Consider the following 19,845-nt stretch of genomic DNA (forward strand, 5'->3'; position numbering starts at 1 on the left):
GGCGCGAGGAGGCGCGGGCGGCGTCCGCGCGGGCGCTGCGCGAGCCAAGGAAACGTCGCGCTCGCCTTCCCTGTCAGGACGTGCGGCGCGCGTTCCGTAAAACCCGCTTTTTATTCTATTTTCCGTCCCGAGAGCTGAGGTGTGAGCATGGAAGTGCCCCCCGTGAGGGCTGGGCACCGCTCTGTTATGCCTCTGGGAAGCAGGTGCAGGCTTTTATCTGCCTCCAGCCGTGATCCTGTGGCTGAATTTCCCCCCCCCCGCCCGCCTTCGCCCCCCGGCTCGTAAGGCGGGTTTGGGCTTTTTCTCCTCATAAACCCCACGTATCGTCCCCAGGCGAGCCCGTCGCTCACGGGAGCGGCGGGGGTGCGGGGCTGCAGCTCCAGTGGTGCGGGAGGCAGCCCCTGCCCCTTCCCCCTGCTCCCGGGGAGCTCAGCGTGCCCTCAGGGAACTCCCCCCATCTCGGGCTGCCGCCGCCTGCCCTGCCCGGGGCCCGGCTCCGCGCCGCGGAATCCGCTACCTGCCGCCGCGGCCGGGCGCAGCGTGCTTCGGTTTTGCCGCCGTGTAGGCGAGTTCCTCCCCCGGGCCGGCCCCCTCCCCTCCTGTCGCTCCTGCCCCGTTTCTGCAGCTGCTTCTAGGTTTGTAGGACCGGGGCCTTCTCGCCGCCGACGGCGCGTTGCGTTGCCCCCGGTGGCGCCCACCGCTCCCGACCCACCGGGCACCGTCCTGCCGCCGCTCTCGGCCCGTTGTCCCTCTGGGGCGTGTTCGGTTTCGTCTCTGGCTAAGGGGAACCGTCTCTGCTTGCTGCTGCCAGGGCAAACCGGTGCTTGAACCCTGGGTTTGAGAGTCAGGTTGACGCACCAGGCAATCGGGACCTGCTTTCCGAACAGGAGAGCTCGACTTCTGAAGGAAAGTTGCCAGGGGAAGAGAGTCTGTTACATTCTCCTCCCCTCTGTCATAAACACTTGAAGCAGAGTTAAACACCGCAGAGAGCTCTGGATAATTTCGAGCAGTCTTAACAGGATTAAAATTAGATGTGTCCTATCATTAGAGAACTAAGACAAGTACTTCCCACAGCTAGTCCTAAACAGTGTTCTTTCTGAACTTTCATTTTAGAGAAAAATAAAAAATACTGCTTTGTCACTGTTACCTCTGAGATTTGACAGACAGCAATGTACCTTTTTCATTTCAGCTCCTGATGAAGATATAATTGTTAAAGGAAAGCAGTCCATCAAGAGCCAAGTTTTAGGAAATCAGAACTCGGAAAGTGAGATTCTCTTGGAAGGTGACGACGATATCATGTCATTCATGGAGGAAAGAGAAGTGGAGAATTTAACGGGTAACTTCAGCAATCTCATTTTCTCCTCAGCCTCTTAAGTTCTGATCTCCCCTGCTCTGCAGTGAATCATGTTTCGGGATACACACCAATAAATTGTTCCTTCCTGTAATTGGGTCATAAGGATAATTTTCTGTGGACCTCAGATACTGAAGGTTTACATGAGTAGAGTTGTGCATTTCCTTTCCCTGGGTTTTATAGCTTTCTTGCTTCCATAGTAGATGTCTATATTCTAGGAAACCTTCCTTAGAGAAAGTAACTCTACCTTGAAAAGGACTTCCTTTGTTTTTGACCTTCTTCCACTCCTAAAGGGCAATTAGGCAAGTTGCCTGTAATTAAAGGCTTTGGAGAGCTTTAACGTTTTTTTTCCTCAAAATTATAAAATTATATGTCTTGGTTATTTACCCGGGTTTGAAGAATTTGTACACTTTCTGGATTTAACTCCTTCAAAGCCCCCGTCATTCCCCCATTTCAAGTCCCTTCTCCACAGACCATAGTCTTATTTGACTTAACTTCTTTTTCCTGAAGCAAAAATAGTACTTCAGATCTTTTAACTTGATTATTTTTTCTCAGTTGCATGCAACCTTTGCTGATGTTGCAATCTGAGTGGAGTGGGTCCATTTCTGTACCATTCAAAATGTAAATAATGACCTCCTCAGTTCAGGGACTGGGAGTTATAAAGTGTCTCTATTGTTATTTGAGGAACATGGGTTTACAGGGAAAATGCAAGCTTTTCTGTGGTGTTCTGCTTTCTAAACTGGTATCCCATGTACATTTACTTAAGTTAAACATATCATTTCTTGGATAATTCTGGCTCCCTGAGAAGCCAGGAGTATAATCTTACATTGATACATATCATATGTATGATAATTCGGTGAAATTACTGGAACTTATTGTTTATTGGCAGTTTGCTTATCCCTTGCCTGAACCCCATTCCACTCTTTTTATTTGTGTAAAATCAAAGTTAAAAACGGAGCATAATGAAATAAAGAAAGCCTGTGTAGCAATAGTGGAGTAAAATTAAATAATGGGAGAATAATGCAATGGCATTTTCTATACGTGAATATTTTTTCCCTTTCTACCATGAGTTTCCTTCTCAACAGCCTTGTCTGTTTCCTTCTCTTTTATTATTCATTCACTGGTTCGAGTAATACATTCATACTGTAATAGAGGTGAAAGGGGAGTTTAATTATATAATCTTGACAATGGCAATAGGATTAAGAAGTAATCCTCACTAATAAAGTGGTGTGGGTTAGAAATGAAGTGGAAATTGTCAGGGGTCTTCTACAGGACCTGGACTGCCCCAGCTTCTGCAGCTGTCTGCTTGCCCTGTAATTGAATGTCTGTGTGTGATTGAAAAAATGTTATTTCTCCTCTGGATTACATGCTAATGTACAGAGGGCAAAGGGAGACAGCAAAAGAACACATAGCTGCTTATTTCATCCATTTGTGGGGGTGAGCTTTGGGAAATCATGGCAGTTCCACAGCTATCTCATGCCCATCTGCAAACACAATGTATTTGTACGTTGGGAATAGAGGGCAAAGCTGCTCTGATCTCAGCAGAGCATCTCTTCTTTTGTCCTAGTGGCACACATTGAGATTGATGTGAGATTAAGGACCATCACCCTCCTAACAATCGATGGAAATGACAATTCATCTGAATTTTTTGTCAGTTATTCTCACGTTGATTACCTGAACGTGTGTACCTCATTTATAGATGCTTTATTAAAACAAAATTGTCTATGTCACTTTCATATCGTCCACTGTTTTACGGAAGTCAAATAATACTGCAGCCGAGTAACTTCATTTCCTTACCTCTTAATCAGCTGGATCACAAACCTAACCTGTTTTCTTTCTGTATGCATTAGTTTATATAATAGGCTCTGTATTGTCAGGTCCTATGCTGAACCTATTGTTTTCAGTAGTAGTCTGATTTGTCCCTGTGATAAGCCCTGTGGAGATGTGATTATTCCAAGAAAAATTCATTCAGTTGAAAACCAACCCTCCAGCTGTTTACTCCCACAGTCCCCAAGCTACACTAACACTGTATGAAATCCTTGAATGATATTTAACATGGAATCAAAAGCATCATTAAAACATTCTACTTTAGGCTCTATAACATTGTGTAACCTTAACAATAGATTTCCAGGATTCATGAGCAAACACTTAACAGGCAACTTTGAGCCTTGACTGCTGTGTTCATCTTTGTGGTAAGCTATCAAAACTCTCCAGTACCTAAATAACATATCTGACAGTAAGGTTTCATGTGTTCATGCATGCACTATCTATATTGTGTATAATAAAAGGTATGCCGCTCCTGAAGTTTCTCAAAAAGAAAATGTGTCTGATTAAATACTATAAAAACTTCATACTGTCATGCTATAGCCTGCTCTGGTATGTATAATGTATGAATCAGTTTGCAATTGTAGTTGCTTCAATGTTCGGCAGCACAGAGACACCGTAAATCTATTGCATATGTTCTTTCTTGGGATAAAAAGAGGTTTGCTTTTTAAGGAAGAGCTATGCTCTTTGCTTTATTGTAACATTCTGGGCTTGAAAAGCAAATAATTTGCACTTGCTCTCTTTTCTGTTTTGAATATTGTTGGTGTTTTCACTCTTCGGCAGGTCCAGTTGCCCTAAGCACACCAGCTCAGCTTGTGGCACCTTCCGTAGTGGTGAAAGGCACTCTTTCCATCACTCTTTCTGAGCTCTACTTTGAGGTTGATGAAGAAGATCCTAGTTTTAAGAAAATCGACCCAAAGGTAAGAGATCATTGACCCCAAGCTCTGAGAGATGATGACAAATTACCCAAGACCTTTAATTCTTCATTTGACTTCCTTTACCTCTATTGGTCTGCAGCGTTCCTGCTTTAATAAGTTTGCAACCAGCTATATATGTTACTGAACTTCACGTAGGTGACACCTCCTTTCCTTCTCATTTTTCTCCCCCTCCCACAATTCGACCCTACTTGAATGCTGCAAATAAAGCTCCAGGGAGGCATCTTAAATAAAGACATCTTGAATCACAGGCCTGTGTGAATACTGGAAAGTTCAACAAGGATTTTAGCCCAGTTTTTATATAATGTCAATGTAACATAGTGCTAAACTTCCTACACTTAAAAGATTTCAGTGCTTCTGTATTGTATTATTCCACAGCAGATTTTACAGGGCCTGTTACTATTTATTGTGCATAGGTAGAAAATATAATTGCCCTCTTAAAATACGTTTCTGAACCGACTCACTAGTATCCGCAAACTTTATTTGCTGTAAGTTACTTGATTACCAGTGTTTCGTTTAAAATTAGTAACCTTTCATAAAATTCCGGTTTCAAAGGCAGTATATTGTGCGATTACTTTAATTAGGTTGCACTTCAATGTTTTCTACCATATTACAGCAATATTTCAAAAGTATAACACAATTGGTAAATATTCCTACACCCCATTTTAAGCACAGTGATGGCTCTTTTTTTAATACCTACTTATTATTAAACAAGGTAATAATTTATTTGTGAAGAGGAAAAAGTCACTGGAAGTAGTGGTTTTCTGCTGATCTGTAGAGAATACCTTGTGTTTCAAGTCCCAGTTCAGCTCTTTATACCTACTGAGTAAATTGCTCTTGTCTGTACTAAAAAAGGCATCTGTGTGTCTGGGAGCTGGGATTATAAAATCCTATCAAGAAATACATTTATTTTGAACAACAATACTCTCAATTTCTTATAACTATAATTTAATATAAGCAATTAAGTAGAATTGTGATTTTTATGTGATAGCATAAATGAAATTTAACTTTTCTTGAATTATTTTTTGAAATTATTTGAAGTATGAGATAGCTCTTAAAATTTTGATATGCTTACTTCTTCCATAGTGTTTTTAAAACATTTAATGGTAAAAAGGGTATAAATATAAAATGTAAAGACAGTTTGCGATGTTACTCTATTGCATTTTCCATCTAAAATGTTCTGCATTGTATTGCATTAGCATGAGAAAAGTCTTACAGATCTGCATTATTCTTCATTTTTGTTTTCCGTGTTTAGCACATAGGACATTTGAGTACAGTTACTAATTCTTACCATTCCTGTTACATGTTTTATGGGGACATAGATATACAGCATATATTCAGCTTGCTTTATTTTCCCCTGCTTGCTTTATTTTATCTTGTCAAGTGTTTGGTAGTGGTTGTTTTCCTAACTGTGAGTAGACATGTTTTTTTATTTGACTGTATCTTTAATTCTGTAATCAAGAGATTTAATTTGGTCTCCTGTAAAGGGAGAAGTTTGTACCATGACTTATAAGCTACACCTCTTACATTCTACTTCGATATTTACTTTAGCTGGAGGTCTTAAAAGGGGGGGGGGGAAACAACAACAACAACAACAAAACCCACAAACCTTTTCTAATGTCTGGGCGGGGGCGCACTAAAAATCATATCTGATTATTTTTATTTAAAAAAACAAGCTTCAACTCTGCTTGCTTTCCAGCATTCACGCCTCACTGCTCCACCCTCTGCTTAAGTTACTGTATCTTGATAGCGGCGACTAAAGCTGCTGTAGAAAATGCGCCCTGGAAAAAAAAAATAATCCTAATCTGCTGTAGCTCAGAAGGCCTGATTAATTAATGAGGCTTCATCTGTTTGATAAATGTAAGTTCCTTGTATATTTGTCTAAACTACTGAAAAGAAAACATTGTGACAAGTTCCTGAAATAAAAACTGCACTAGAGATAGTATCAGCAGCGATAAACTCAAGAGTTTAGACTCTCGCTCCGGGGCTGTTTTCGGCAGAAAAGTGTAGCCCCGCGGGCTAAATCCATTTTGCCAGGTGAGCCACGAGATGGGGAAAGCGCTCTGATGACCCGGCAAGAAAAGAAACCTGTGAAACACCGGCGGGCGTTGGTACCTGGGGCCGAAGGGGCTGGCGATGAAGCAGCCCGACTGCCTTCGGCCGGGCCGGGCCGGCGCTTCCCGCCCGCCGATGGGCAGGGCCGCCCCGGCGCCGCCGCGGCTTTGCGGGGAGTTTATTTCCCAGGCTGCTGTCGGACTTGTTAATTTCGTTTTTAACTTAGAGACAAAAGCAACTCACATTTGAATGGCTGTTGCTTTCCGGATCCATCCACAATGAAACGGCGATAGTCCTTTGGGGCAAGAACTTACATTTTACCTTCCCGAAAGGACGCTAAACTTGCTCGAAATGCTCCGAGCCGGCTTTGCAGTGGTTCGGGCGGCTCGAGCAGATAGTGTTAACGCTTTTAAAGCTTAGAAATGCATTCCCGATAGAAACATACTCCAAAAATTTCTGAGTCGTCCTGAGCAAACTTAAAGCAAAATCCCTCTACCATAGAATACGACGAATCGGTAGAGTTTAGCTTTAGGAGAGAGGGCTCGGGCAGGGAAGGAGAGCGACAGGGTTTTGCTCATGCAAGACTGGATCGTTTCCTTACGGGTTTTGCATATCTGCTCGTCTGGCTACGCTGTGGTGCGATTTTATGCTGTACTTAAAAATCCGGGGAAAACAAATGTTTGTTTAAAAAAAATATCGACCGGTTGCTTTAAAGCGCATTAATTATTCAGGGTAGATCTATATTTCCTTCGTGTCAAAGTCAAATGGATAGCACGTTCGCTCAGAGAAGGGAAAGCAAATAACGTTGAATTTTTAAAACAAAATGCAAGCGATCGAGATTTATCGGTAAAAAAGAAAACTTTGAAGATAAAGAAAGGTGACGACTGCAGGGTAGGAAACGGCATGCTCTAATTCTAAATTCTGGCGAGGTGTTGTGCGATGCTCCATAAATTCCTAAGATTTAGAGAGGGAGTTTAAAGTCATAGAAATATAGCAGATGTTGTCACATGCTGAACTACGGAACATAAATGGGGTTTTTACATGGAATATTTTTATAGAAACTAGAGAGACCTTTAGAAAACGTAATTGAATATGCCAAGCTAAGGCTTCGACTAGGTGTCGCGTTTAGACTATCTCTACAACTCGTGTTTCCGTTTCTTTTAGAAATTTTTCTTCTAAGGTTCAGAAGGAATCTACTTGTCTGAATATAAGAACCATTCACGAAAAGTCAGTGTAAAGTTAAAGTAATATTTTTATTACTATTTGCAACAAGTCAGTTGTGGGGCACATAATCTGACCTTGGCACCGAAATACATTTAACATCAGTAAAACTTTTTTAAAGGGCGATTTGTACATATAGTTAAATAATTTTTCACTTGGTGACAACATTCAGGCAAACAAGAGAGAATAAGAAAAGGACTATACATTGATTGGAAAAAATGTACCTTTCGGGTTTCGTTTTGAGGTTGCAAAAGTCCGATTGCTTCTTTTTGTGACTTTTAAAAAATTCACATTGGAGTACAAGAGGAGAGCCTCTTCCCTTCTTCCGTGCAAGGCGGTGAGAGTTTATGCCGGGAAAACCGTCGGCAAGTTTTTAAACGCCGAGCTGCAGGTGGGTGGGGGGTGGCGGGGGCGCGTTTCTTTCGCCGCCTCTTTCCGTCGTAGTTTGCGTTAAATAAAAAGTTTTTAGGCGCTGTTGTTGTTTACGGAAGGCGAGTTTTCCGCGCGGGGGTGTTAACCCTATAGTTTGTCGAGGCTTTTGGGATTGGTGAGGATTTCTCTGGCTAGCCTCCAGGTCTGTTTGGCAGCACTTTCCAGGGCCGAGTGGGGTTTGCCCTGAAAGAGGTCGAGGTTGGGCAGGAAGTAGTGGGGGCAGCGCCGGCACTGCAGGCAAGAGATGAGCTGCAGGAGGATGCCGTTGAGCCGGTCGCCCAGGCACGCCTCGTCCCAGTCGGTCTCCCGTGGGTGTTTCTCGCACTCGTACAGCAGCAGGGTCTTCATGTGGTAGTTGTTGAGGGGCTGCCCGGGCAGCTCCAGGTGCCGGTCGCGCAGCGTCTTCAGCACCGAGAGGCACTTGTTCCTGCAGCCGCCCATCAGCAGCCGGTTCTCGGCCTCGCCGAACTGCAGCACCCAGGCGTCGCTCTCGGCCGAGCTCTGCTTGCCCGTCAGCGAGTAGCACTCCTTAGAGAGCAAGTTGAAGCCCTCCGCCTTTACCTCTGCCACTCGGTTTGGGCCGGGCCAGGGGATGTGGGGCATGGGCCACTGCGCCGCGCTGCGGGGCCAGATCCCGGTGCACTTGAAGGCGGGCGTGATCTGCACCACGTACCGCTCCCGGATGCGGAGCTTCACCTCGCTGGTGTCCGCGATCATCTTCACCACGTCCCGGTAGCTGCACTTGTCCACGGCCTGGGCTACCAGCGTCTGGAAACGGGAGCGGATCTTGCGGGCAGACAGGTAGCCCGAGGCAGTGATGAACTCCACCCAGAGGGACATGCTGCGCTTGCGGCCGTCGCTCAGCTTGAGCACGGCGCAGCCCGGCAGAGAGCCGTCGTCCACGAAGTTGAAGACGCCCATCTGGTTGAGGTAGAGCACCACCTCAAACTCGGTCGGTGAGATCACCTCCAGCCCCTCGTAGCGGGCGTCGATCTCGCTTAGGGAGCTGATGAAGCGCGGCTCCTGCACCTCCACCTCCTTCAGCACGTCCGACACGACCTTGCACACCTCCCGGATGGTCTTGGCGATGGCTGCCTTGCGGGCCTGACAGCGCTCCGTGTAGTATTTGTTGAGCTGGTAGACCAGCTTGGCCTGCGCGGCGATCATGTTGGGGCACAGGTCCGGGCTGTACACCGGGCTCTCGCAGTACGTTGAGGGATCCAATGCTTTAGCGGTGGCTGCAGCTTTGCGGAGGGCACCAGCCAAAGCGCAGACCCCCACCCACTCGGGGAAGAAGGCAGCAGCGGCTCGCCGAGGAGAGCAATTAAAAAAATATCAGGGAGGACGACGAAGCACAAAGGAGTGAAGCCCTGCGATGCCCAGGCGAGGAGGAGAAGTGTGAGTCGCAGGAGAGCGGGACGGTGCGGGCTGGGCAGCGGCGGTGCCGGTGCTGGAGCGGCGGGCAGCCTCCACGGGCTCCCGGAGCGCAAAGTTTTAGGTGGTGGTGGGGGCAGGGAGATCTGCACTGCCTCTGCACTCAGGCGCCCACCCCCCCCACGCAGCGACAAAAATGCTGTTTCAATAGATCATGAAAAAAAAACAAAAAAACAACCCAAACAAATTTCCCAGGACTCGCAGAACGTCCCCGCAGAAAAGCCGGTCGGCAGCGAAGTTTAAAACTGCACACGATACGAGAGGAGGAGAAGAATGCGAGCAATGCCCAGAGCGGAAGAGTGAACTCTCTGTCTGTCTGTCTGTCCGTCCACCTCTCTCTCTCTCTTTCAGTCCGTGGCACCGGCAGAGATGTGCATGAGTTTGGCTGCCGCTCTCTCAGACTGTCATGGGGTGTTGTTGATTTCCCTTTTCCTGCTGGAGGCGTAGTCTGAACCCGGCTCTGTGGCTGTCTCTATCTTTACGCGCAGACGTATGCACTTGGTCTGTGAGCTCTCATTCCTGTCCTGCAGCTCTATATAGATTGTTTTGAGATTATATATCTAGAGAGAGAGGTTGTTGTTTGCTTTTTTTTTTTTTCTTTGCACAGACTGTGTTCTATCCTGAGCGGGAGGAGGGCGTAGCTGTTGTGCCTGGGACGGCTTCTCCTCCCCCTCCCCACCCCTGGAAGTGCGCGCCGAGGCTCTCACTTTTTGCGCCTCTCCTCCTCCTCTGCCGTGTGCCCGTGTGTCTCCGGCCGTGCCGGCGGGCCCTGTAGTTTATGAATGGGGCCGGGGCCCGGCCGGGGGGCGGAGCCCCGCCTCCTACAATCGTTGCCGAGCTGTCAGCGGCGCGGCCAATCGCGGTGGGCACGGCCGGCGCGGGGGCGCGCACACGCGCGCTCGCTCCCGCCTGCTCCCCGGCGGCGCCCCGTCCACTCCGTGCTGGAGATGACCGGCGTTAAAGCCGGGCTGGGGGGCGGGGGGAAGAAGGAGGAGGGGAAGGCGGGGAGGTGAGCGGGGCTGCGAGCGTCCAGCGGGCCGGGGGGGAATGGGAAAAAGCAGCAACTTTGCCGTGGCGGCAGGGTGATGGGAGCTCACTGCTCCCTCCACTTGCTGCGAGGAGACTCAGCAGTAGTGCTGATGTGTGAGGGGAAGAGGGGGTGAGAAGACTACCGTTGCTTCACCACGAGCATCAATCTTCTTTCGCTAATGCCGGGCTCAAGCAGTGAAAGTGATACCGTCACTGGAGCAGAATTGCACACCTTCTTTTACTGCTCGTATTCCGTACCGTAGTCACGTTAATTTAGATAAATCTCGTGCCGTAAAGTTCTGTTCATCTTCCTAAAGTGTAAGATTGAGTTATTCGAAAAGGAAACGATATTTTATGCGTATGCGTTTGTATTAATAAGAGTATTGAATGATTTGGACATAAAACTGTAGCTATGTTATGCTAGTTCGGAAAGAGCAGCTCGCTCGCAGTGCTGTAACCCCCCCAGGCAGTACCTGCTGCAAAACAAAAAGGAAGTGTTCCTCCTGCGGAAACTTAGGCGGTCGGGAGGACAATTTTCCCATCTTCTGTTCTCGGACTGAGAGTGCGTGTTTCCGCGGCGGCTTCGCCCCTGCCCTGGGCCGTGCTACGGGGCTACGGAGCACCGAGCGGGCTGCGCGGCCGTGCCCGACGCGATCCCGTCGCAGCCGCGGGTCCCTGCTGAGCGGGGACGGCTCTCAGTGCCCGGCACGCCGGGACCGTTCACACGCGATGCGCTTTTCCTGCGGAGCTTCGGTTTAAAGCAGGTCGTAGCCCTTGTGTTCGGCTTCTTGTTCTTTTCTTTTTGCCGCTGCAGCTGGCTGATTTTAATAAAGAAAACATCGGCGTCTGTTTTCCGTGTGCCTTTAAATTAGAAACATGTCTTGTGCCGACCGTACCGCTGCGCGCTAGAATCAGTAAGTACGGACGAGCCCGGCACCGGGACTGATGTGGCTCCGTTGTCCCCGTATTGAGAATCGGGTCGTTGTTCCAATGCCGCTGAGGCGGTCTACGCCCGGAGGTTGGGGCACTCTGCCTCCACCGACGCTATCGCGCCCGCCCGGTTCTCGGTGTGGCCCGGGCGGGCGGCGGTGTCAGATGTCCCCGCCGAGCCCGGCCCTGTCAGGAGAGAGACGAGGCCGGGGAAGGCTCCGAGCAAAGCAGCTTCACAGGGGTAGGGGAGAGGGGACAGGCTGCAACGACGGGAGAGCCCCTGGCTCGCAAAGGCGCTACTGCCGCTGCTCTCATGGTCTCTAGGCGTCCCGGGGATGCGCGGGCTGGAGCGGGGCTCTCAGCCCCGGGGCGCCGGGTAAGTGCCTGCGGATCTCCCCCCTCCCTAGAACTGCGGCCGCGGCCGGACCCGCTCGAGGCGGACAGAGGCCCCTTCCATGCGACCCGTCCGGGCAGGGCGAGGGCGGCAGCGCCGGGCAGGCATCGTTATGCTTCGCCTACGCGGAGCGTCTCTGGGGGCTCGGCTGTCCGGGTGGAGCTGCGAGGGTCCTACGCCTCGTTTCCGGACGCCCTCCGGCAAGCGGAAGAGTCGGTTAGGGCTAGAGGCCCCTTTCACACGCCCCGCCGAAGCTCCCGGCTCTCTCGGAGCGGGGTGTATTCGAAGGCGGCCAGGTTGCCCGCAGCCGGACTGACACTTCTTGGCGGTCTAGTCAGGGGTTTTGCATATCGACCCTCTGAGCAATGGCGGGCAGGGAAGGTTCCGCGGGTTTCGCTTCCAGCGGAGAGTGGGCAGCACGAGAATTTCCCGTGTCCGGTGCGCGGAGGAGATGATGGAGCCGTCAGGCGGCCCGGACAAGGATGGAGGAGGGGGGAATGCACTTTCATGTTTTTAGGGTAAAAGCAGCAGGAGAGGACGATTCCCCTTCCACCTCCGCGGTAAGGTGACTAATGATAGAAGCGTTACTAATGTTCGGATTTAAAACAATTCATTACTTATTTTCCTGTCTGAGGTTGAAGCTCTGGTAAATAATAAATCAGCTAAACAAAAGCCGACTTTAATTTATTGCCCCAGCGCTAATTAGAAACATCATTTGAGCAATAAACTTAAACACTTCCAGCAAATAATGCACGTGAAACCCTTCTCTCCTGTGCCTCTCCGTTTGTGGCCGCACTGCATTAAGACCAGCTTCATCTGTGGTGGAATTCGCTCATGCCGGGATGAATAATTGAAGGGGGAACAGGATCCGAGGAGGCTATAATTGAAGAACCCTTGTCACCTCTGCTTTTATGTATGTTAGTGTAGAAGTCCATCAGCAACTCCTTGATGGTGTATAAAACGAAGTGGCAGCCCCTCCAGCAGCAGGAGATACTGTATTCCATTAAAAAGACCGTGTGCGTGTGTGCCGCAGAGAGGGAAACTCTTAGGGCTAAAAGCCACTTGAAGTCTTCAGACCGATTGATCTGTATTCTCTCGTTATAATCCGTCTCATCATACTTGAGTTAATGAGGCAGGGGCGGGGGTGATCTGATGGTCCTTGACAAATTCATTAGGGAGGCTGCGGGACATTTTATTTGACTGTTAAACATCGTGTTTGTTTGGTTTAAGCAGTGCCAACATCAGCATGTCGCTGCCTGGAGCAATAGTGTTTTGTTAGCAAGAGCTTCTGTAAAAAGATACTGGAAAGGGGACTCGGTGCGCAGAGAGGGTTTGCTCTTGCCTTGGCTCCTCCTGCCCCCTCCCTCTCGGTACCGCGGGGAGGTCGGTCTGGTGTAAATCCAGGCGTGTAAATGGTACGTGCAACAATATTTTCTTCGCGCTAAGGATGGCAATGTACCAACGAAGAACCGCTATTAAATGTACAAAGACTTTTAAGGAGAATGCTAGGCATTTGTATTAACCCTTAAAAAACAGCAACAGAAAACAACTGGAAAACAACTCAAGAGTTTTAGCAAGAAACACACGTTTCTCATTGTGTTATGATGTAGCATACTAGCGTTTGCTTGCCTAACCAGCCTATCGAAGTGGCATAAGTTACGTATTTCGGAGCCTTTTTATGCTAAATGATGTATTTTAAGGTTTCTATAACGTGCTGCTGATACAAGGTGTAATTTTAAAGGCAAATCAAAGTTTAATCAAATTGGCTTGAGGCTATTAGAGGATTTCTGCCCAATCTGCCCTTTTTCTCTCCTCTTCCTGAGAGGAGAGGGAAAAGGGAATGCAGGAACAGGTGCTCTTAAAAGGGATAAGAAATATTTTTATGAATAACGTATGAAATATGTATGTGTATGTACATGCTTTGTTCTTGGTAGCTTTGTAGATGAGACCCATCTCGCGTTTCATTATTTTCTAGTAGTTGGTTCCCTCTCTCTCCTTTAATTTAAATGAAACAGTTTTGCAGAAGACCATATAATTAATCTGCTTGTGGAACATAATGTTGTTTTTTTTTTTTCTTCCTGGAGATCAGTCTTGAAACATTCTCAGCTTTAAGTGCTTTGTAAGGCTCTGCTTCCATTTATAGAAGAACAGTATGGGAAAAAAAGTGAGGGCCCTTTGCCTGTCATTTTCATACATTCTTGCACTGCTGATGGAGCTTGCACTGCTGCAGGGAATGTATGGATTTGAAAATAAGTGATTCAGTAATGTATGCTGTGTTTCTCCACAGCAAAACCGGGTTAACAGTTGCAGCAAATGCTGCTGTGGGTTTGATGGATAAAATTCTCTTTACATGCAATAGTATACAGTGTGTACCCTTTAAAGTCATGGCTCAGCTTTACTGCCTACCAATGTGTTATAAGGACTGTGTTTATGAAGTTAGTTGATAGCTCATACTGGAGGAGAATAAGTTTCATTTCTACACATGCCGTTAATGCATCTCATCAAGTTAAGGGTGTTGCATAAATCCTGTGCTTTTCTCCATGAAGACTGAATGGTATGGCAATTGAAGAATTTATACATTTTTCTAAGTCTCCTCTGGCTTGCATATCTGGAGTAGGAAAGGGGAGGGTTCCAACTTTTCCTTTAAGTACCTCATTTTTGCTCTCCTGTTCGGTCTTAAAATGTGAATGTATTCATATTCTGGTGCTTAGTCACAAGGAACCTGCAGTTGAAAGCTTTCTTTAATGCTTTGGATCTTGTATTAAAGATAATTGCTTCTCTTTTCTCATGATGACTAGCAGTGACTTCTTTTAGCTGTAAGACTGTTTTGGATACTGAATACTGTTTTGTAAGTTTGCCCTTTGGTAAGTTGCCAGTTGAGGAAAATCATGCAAGTGCACTAGAAAATAACATTTCTAGTGCTTTTTTTTAAAGCATTTTCTTATTGTTAAAACTTATTGTGGGCCTTCTGTTTTGATTGGATGCGGTTGGGCTGGGTACATGGTAACATATCCAGTAGAAATAAACAAATTAATATGTGTTTGCTGGTCTTTATTTACAGTAGTTGATTAATTACATTAATAACATCAATTTTTTTAAAGTATAAGAGCATTTAACATGCCGGCATTTTGCCAACTTGACCTCCAACTGAATGCAATAAGACTTATTTGCTTGAGAAAAATGTGAGGTGGGCTACAGAGATAATCTCTCTTGTCTGGTTCTTAAAAATATTCTGAGGCTAAATCAGCACTTCTTTAGAAAATATTAAAATTACAAGGATGTTTGAAGCAAAGTTAAAGTTCTGGAAATTTAAAAAATAATTCTATTTGTAGGTATTTAACTTTTTTTTTTATTGGTAGGTGCGTGATGATTGCTGTGTTAATTGTCTTAGATGTTCATGTATCGGTACATATGCATAAATAATAATGCCAACAAATGATAATCTGTATGGTTTTATTGGTTAAACAATTATTTTAAAGATTAAAAAAAACCAGGCAGCTAGCTGAAATGAAGCATAATATTAAGTTAACCTAAAATTCTCTAGCTATACCCTTTAAAAATGTCAATTTCTAGCTTCAGAAGCGAAAGCATTTATATGCTTATATTTTAAAAATTGCTTCAAATACCACGTGCTCCTCAACAACCACTGTACAAGTTACAAGCTTTCAGTGAGTTTCCATTAATGCAATTTATAGAGGGAAAGGATATTGTGGGAGGAGGGGACAGAAGAGGCTCAGTCTTCCCAATAGAGCTGGTGACTAGTATGGAGTATGTTGAGTTGCTCTCTCCCCTCCCTGTATTTTAAGATGATTTTGTTTTAACTTTGGATCCTGTAGAAAAGTCATGCTATTTTTATTTACTTAAAAAAGAAAAGATTCCTATTTGAACAGTCTTGTAATTGTTCCTGCATTCGAATATTGTACAGTTTAAATGCACAGTTAAAGCCATCTACTTTTTCTGTGTATTGTACTTCATAGTATTAATTTTTTATCTATTGGAAGCACCGTGTTGACATGAAAGTATTGTATTACCAGTTATTAAATCATTGCAGGGGTTTTGTCACTGGTTCTAATGAGAAAATCAAATCGTAGCTATTCCTATTTTATATCTTACTATGCATATCTTATTTCAAAATAACTTATTCATGATAACATGCTGCTCTCTTTTTAGTTTACTTATGAATTAGGTAAAACCTGTGTGCATAATAGTTCAAGGTACTGTCTCCCATAGCGAGGAAACTGTATTGGCTCAAATAATGTATAGAAGCCATCTGCATAGTTTAATTGAAATAATATTTGGTGATCTAAGGGATGGAAATTGTTCCTTTTCTTTAACCATCTGAAATAAAACTGGGATGTAAACCAGCTGTCTTGGCCTATGGAAATCAAGGTTCTGCCAGTCTGTTTCTTTTCTTCATTTTCTGCTTCTATCTTCCTTCATTATCTTTGGATCCCAAGGAGTCTTTCTTATTTTCTAACTGGTTTTGTCTGCAACAAGGGGCTGAGTTGGTGGGTTTAAATAGACTTTGGATAGAGTGAAAAATCTTTGATCTATGGCTATGACTGCTTCCAAATGATTTGCTTGCTGGGACTGGACACTGTCCATGCCCTTTCACTTCACTATCAGATAGGCACACAAAAAGGACTTGACATGCTACCAGATGCATAGTTAATCATTGCATTAGGTCTGTAAAGGGGTCTATCCAGACTCAATTAGGTCTACTGTTTTTAACTAGTGTTTGCTCTGTAGTTTGTTTGGAGTGCAATAGTAATTCTAACTGCTGTTCTGTTTATTTAAAAGTGCTTTAACACAGTTCTGTGCTTTTATTTCTAAGAAATCTTCTCTGCATTTGTTTCACGTATACTTAGAACAACTGAGTGTTACAGTATAACAAATATTGTTGCAATATAACATTTTATTTGAAGCTTTAGTGAAAAAAGTTTTTGTCTTTTCATAATTCAGCTGCTTTCCCTTCTCAATACTGATTTCCAAAAGTGCATTTGGAATAAGCTAAATACAGTGACTGGCATGCATTGGAGCAGCATTCAGAAAAAAAAGCTTGCAAGAATATCTAGAAGTTTGGAACTGAATCTTAAACTTTGTAAACCAAACAGCAGCAGTTTTCCTGTCATTTATTTATGTAAGATCTCATCCTTATATCTGGCACTGAATGTTTTTGTGTGAGAAGGATACTAAGGGTGCAGGAGTTAGGAAGATTCATCTGTGGAGTAAAAAGCATCAGCTAAATTATTGTTCTGAATCTTGCTTAGGGTTTACAGAAGTAGTTTGTGTATTTAAATTAAAAGTTGTTAACTGTATGCACTGAATTAAGTGGAATGAAAATTCTTAGCATTGTCAGGGCTTAAAAAACCAATAATAATTGTAGTTTGTAGAGACAGCCAATCCTTTCATGGTATAAAGAAGTTTGAGTATTCAAATTGTGTGTATTGTTCTGATCATGCGTGCAGTCTATATTTCCCAGTAATTATTATATCAAGGATGGTAGGCCTATAGAAGCAGGAGCATAAAAGAACATAAAACCATAATTGCTTGAAAATTGATATATAAGAAAGGAGCACTAAAGAGAGTATTTTAAAATATTTTCACTTGGTTTTAATATTTTTATTTATTTATTTAGGAGGAAAAGAGGAGCAGGGCATTCAGCTATTAACTTAAAAAATCTGTATGTAGTTACTAAAGCCATTGTTTTTGACTTCAGAATGTAGTTCAGCCTTCACTTTAGGTCTGAAATTTCATGCTTTAGTTCTTCGCTTCATGGTTGTCAGCATTTATTGTGCGAGGGCAGATGCATTAAAATGTAACATTTATTATTCGATTGTAGTCACAGCGATATTCAGATGTTGCTAATGAACTTCCAAGATACAGGATGTATGAGTGAATCCTACTCAGAAGTACTAGTTAGGGCTTTCTGGGGACTTTTAAATTATTTATGCCTACCTGCTGCTCTGAAGTACAGGTGTGTGCATTTGTATAATCCACTGATGATTAGTATTCATGCATATAAATATGCAATGGAGAATAAGCCTAATACAAGAGTCCTTAGGAAGCACGGGCAGGTAGCTTTTGCTCATTCGTCATCTATCTTGGAAGTTCATGGCATCTGAGTGCCAGCGCGCCTACGAAGGGGAATTGTTTATATGTACTTTGCGGGTGAGAACTTGAAAGAAAGTGGAACGTGAAATGCATGATCATTTGTGAATTTATGTTTTATCTCCCTTCACTTGAAAATTTATGGGGAGAGTGACTTAGGGTGCTTGCGTTGTGTGTTCCAGGGCTTGCCCCCACTGATAACACCCTTGTTGGCGTGAAAGTGCAATACAAATTATGACAGTTACAACCTTCTGTTTTGTTTAACCTGTCAGTGGATTTCCGGGCTCAGTGCTGAAGGCAATGGTGTGTTCAGCTAGTTCCATATTCACCTAAACTTGAAAGGTCAGGTTTCTACAGGCAAGCCTAGTCAAAGCCTAATTGATGAGGAGGGCAGGGGGACAGAATTTACTGTTCTGTTGGCTAGTTTCATATCATTAGGTTGTCCTGAAAGCATCAGGCAGTCACAGCCCCTTTCATGTAAGTGCTGACCCTAGACAGGAGCTGACAATCAAAGGAGGCAGCCACAGGAACCAGTGCAAGTAGGCTATTGATTTTTCAGTTAGGTCTAAGTAGTTTGTAGTATGGGTAATGGGTGACAGAGGCAGGTATGTCATTATCAATGAGCTCCAGAACAGTAGCGACAGCCCCCTCTCATATTTCCTTCAGCACTGACAGTATGCATCCAGCAGTGGTCAATAAATCGCCCAACCTTTTACTGACAAGTGACTTGGAGGTGGGGGTGGGAGTCAAAGAGCTAAACTTCTGTACTTGAACTTGACGTGGATGCAGAGCAAGGATCTCAACATCTGCATCCCTGGCTTGTCAGGTAAAGAGCCAAGGATAATGTAGAGAACAAAACAATGGTCGGTGCGTGGCTGGGGAAGCTTAACTTCATTTTATGCTTTCTAGAAAGTCAATTTTTGTCCTGAGATCAAGCAGAATAGCTTAAATCGCCAGCTTTCTGCATAAACATGGTCTGGTTCAGTAGTTAATTTAGGTTACCATGGCAGGGTTTTGTTTTTACTTTAGTGTTGCTCTGCATTTAATCAAGGTTATACTGCCATAGCAGTACAACAATCACAGTCTGCCATTCAAAATCCGCTTTTAATTCCTAGTTTCCTCTTCTTAAATTTCATATATGGAGACTATTTAAAGATTTTGAAGCTTTCTTATAAATCCAAGGTGCTAGCAATACAGTTTCTGTTCTGACTACCAATGCTGTTTTGGGTCAGTAGTTTAGTCAGTACTTTAGAAAGCTGAATAAATTTTTTATTACTTGGATTTTACTAGCTGTGTTTTATGAATTTAATAGAGGTAGATCCGAATTTTAGCTTTACACTTAATTAAATTCTGAAAGGTACCGGGAGAACTTAAAAATTGTATTAAGTGGGTTTTTTTTGTTTGTTGGAGTTTATTTGTTTGTTTTTAAATATACTGGTATGGAAAATCAGTTAAATGAATTCAAGTATCTTAATGTGAGTTTCCTGAAGCTTTCTACTGTTGTTACTTTATTTGAGGGATGTAAGTTATCTGCATTTTTTTCAGAAGTTGGAATTCAGTCAGGTTTTATGCTATGCACAGATGTTAACAAAATAGCATATGCTTATCATTAAAAAAATCTTTAGACAAATTGAAATAAAGCAGAAGAGTAAATGTTTTGAAAAACTTCCTTAAAATAACTCATTGCTATGGTATCATGTTTAACAATGTTTGTAATGTTACACAGAGCAGGAATCTGAGACTGTGTATGTTGAATAGCTGCAAAGTATCATATGTGACTGAAACTTTTTCATCTGCCTGCAGCAGCTAAAGCCATTTTCTCTGTGGCTGGGTGTTTAACAGCAAGAACAATGTTGACACAGACTTAAGAAGTGAGGCTGAAATTTATCAGTGGATTATGAAATCCTTTAATCAATATTTGTATAAGCTAAAAACCTGAGTACCTGTATATTTGCAGTAGTTATAAAATTATTTGATTGTAAAAAAAAAAAAAAAGTAATCTATTGAGATATTGTTACATTGCCTATTGAACAATGTTTTGGAAGAGAGGCTGGCTAGCTGTCTTCCAGATGAAAATATTCTCAGTTAGTTGGACTGAAGGTGTGAGAGTTGTTTGAGGCCTTTGGTAT

The 19,845-nt window shown here is 44.3% G+C and overlaps 2 protein-coding genes across 8 annotated transcripts in view; one reads left to right on the forward strand and one right to left on the reverse strand.

Annotated features, from left to right (window-relative positions):
- LRBA (LPS responsive beige-like anchor protein) overlaps positions 1-19,845 on the forward strand; it is a 409,424-nt gene that overhangs the window by 218,168 nt on the left and 171,411 nt on the right. For 5 of the 7 annotated variants that reach the window (XM_071807989.1, XM_071807991.1, XM_071807990.1 and 2 more), the window contains 2 exons: positions 1,190-1,336; positions 3,959-4,095. In XM_071807989.1, coding sequence (XP_071664090.1) covers positions 1,190-1,336; positions 3,959-4,095 — 284 coding nt within the window. Of the gene's footprint in view, positions 1-1,189; positions 1,337-3,958; positions 4,096-11,285; positions 11,588-11,946; positions 12,166-19,845 lie in introns of those variants that run through there. The other 2 variants (XM_071807994.1, XM_071807993.1) reach the window with 2 other exon arrangements.
- On the reverse strand, positions 7,400-12,675 carry MAB21L2 (mab-21 like 2). The gene has a single exon (XM_065837257.2). It carries the CDS (start codon positions 8,983-8,985, stop codon positions 7,906-7,908), a length of 1,080 nt encoding a protein of 359 aa, XP_065693329.1. The 5' UTR covers positions 8,986-12,675; the 3' UTR covers positions 7,400-7,905.

Source organism: Patagioenas fasciata, chromosome 4 (genome assembly GCF_037038585.1).
Source record: "Patagioenas fasciata isolate bPatFas1 chromosome 4, bPatFas1.hap1, whole genome shotgun sequence".
NCBI lineage: Eukaryota > Metazoa > Chordata > Aves > Columbiformes > Columbidae > Patagioenas > Patagioenas fasciata.

Coding starts and splice junctions, on each gene's coding strand:
- MAB21L2 (XM_065837257.2), bottom strand. CDS start 8,985: ATGATCGCCGCGCAGGCCAAGCTGGTCTACCAGCTCAACAAATACTAC.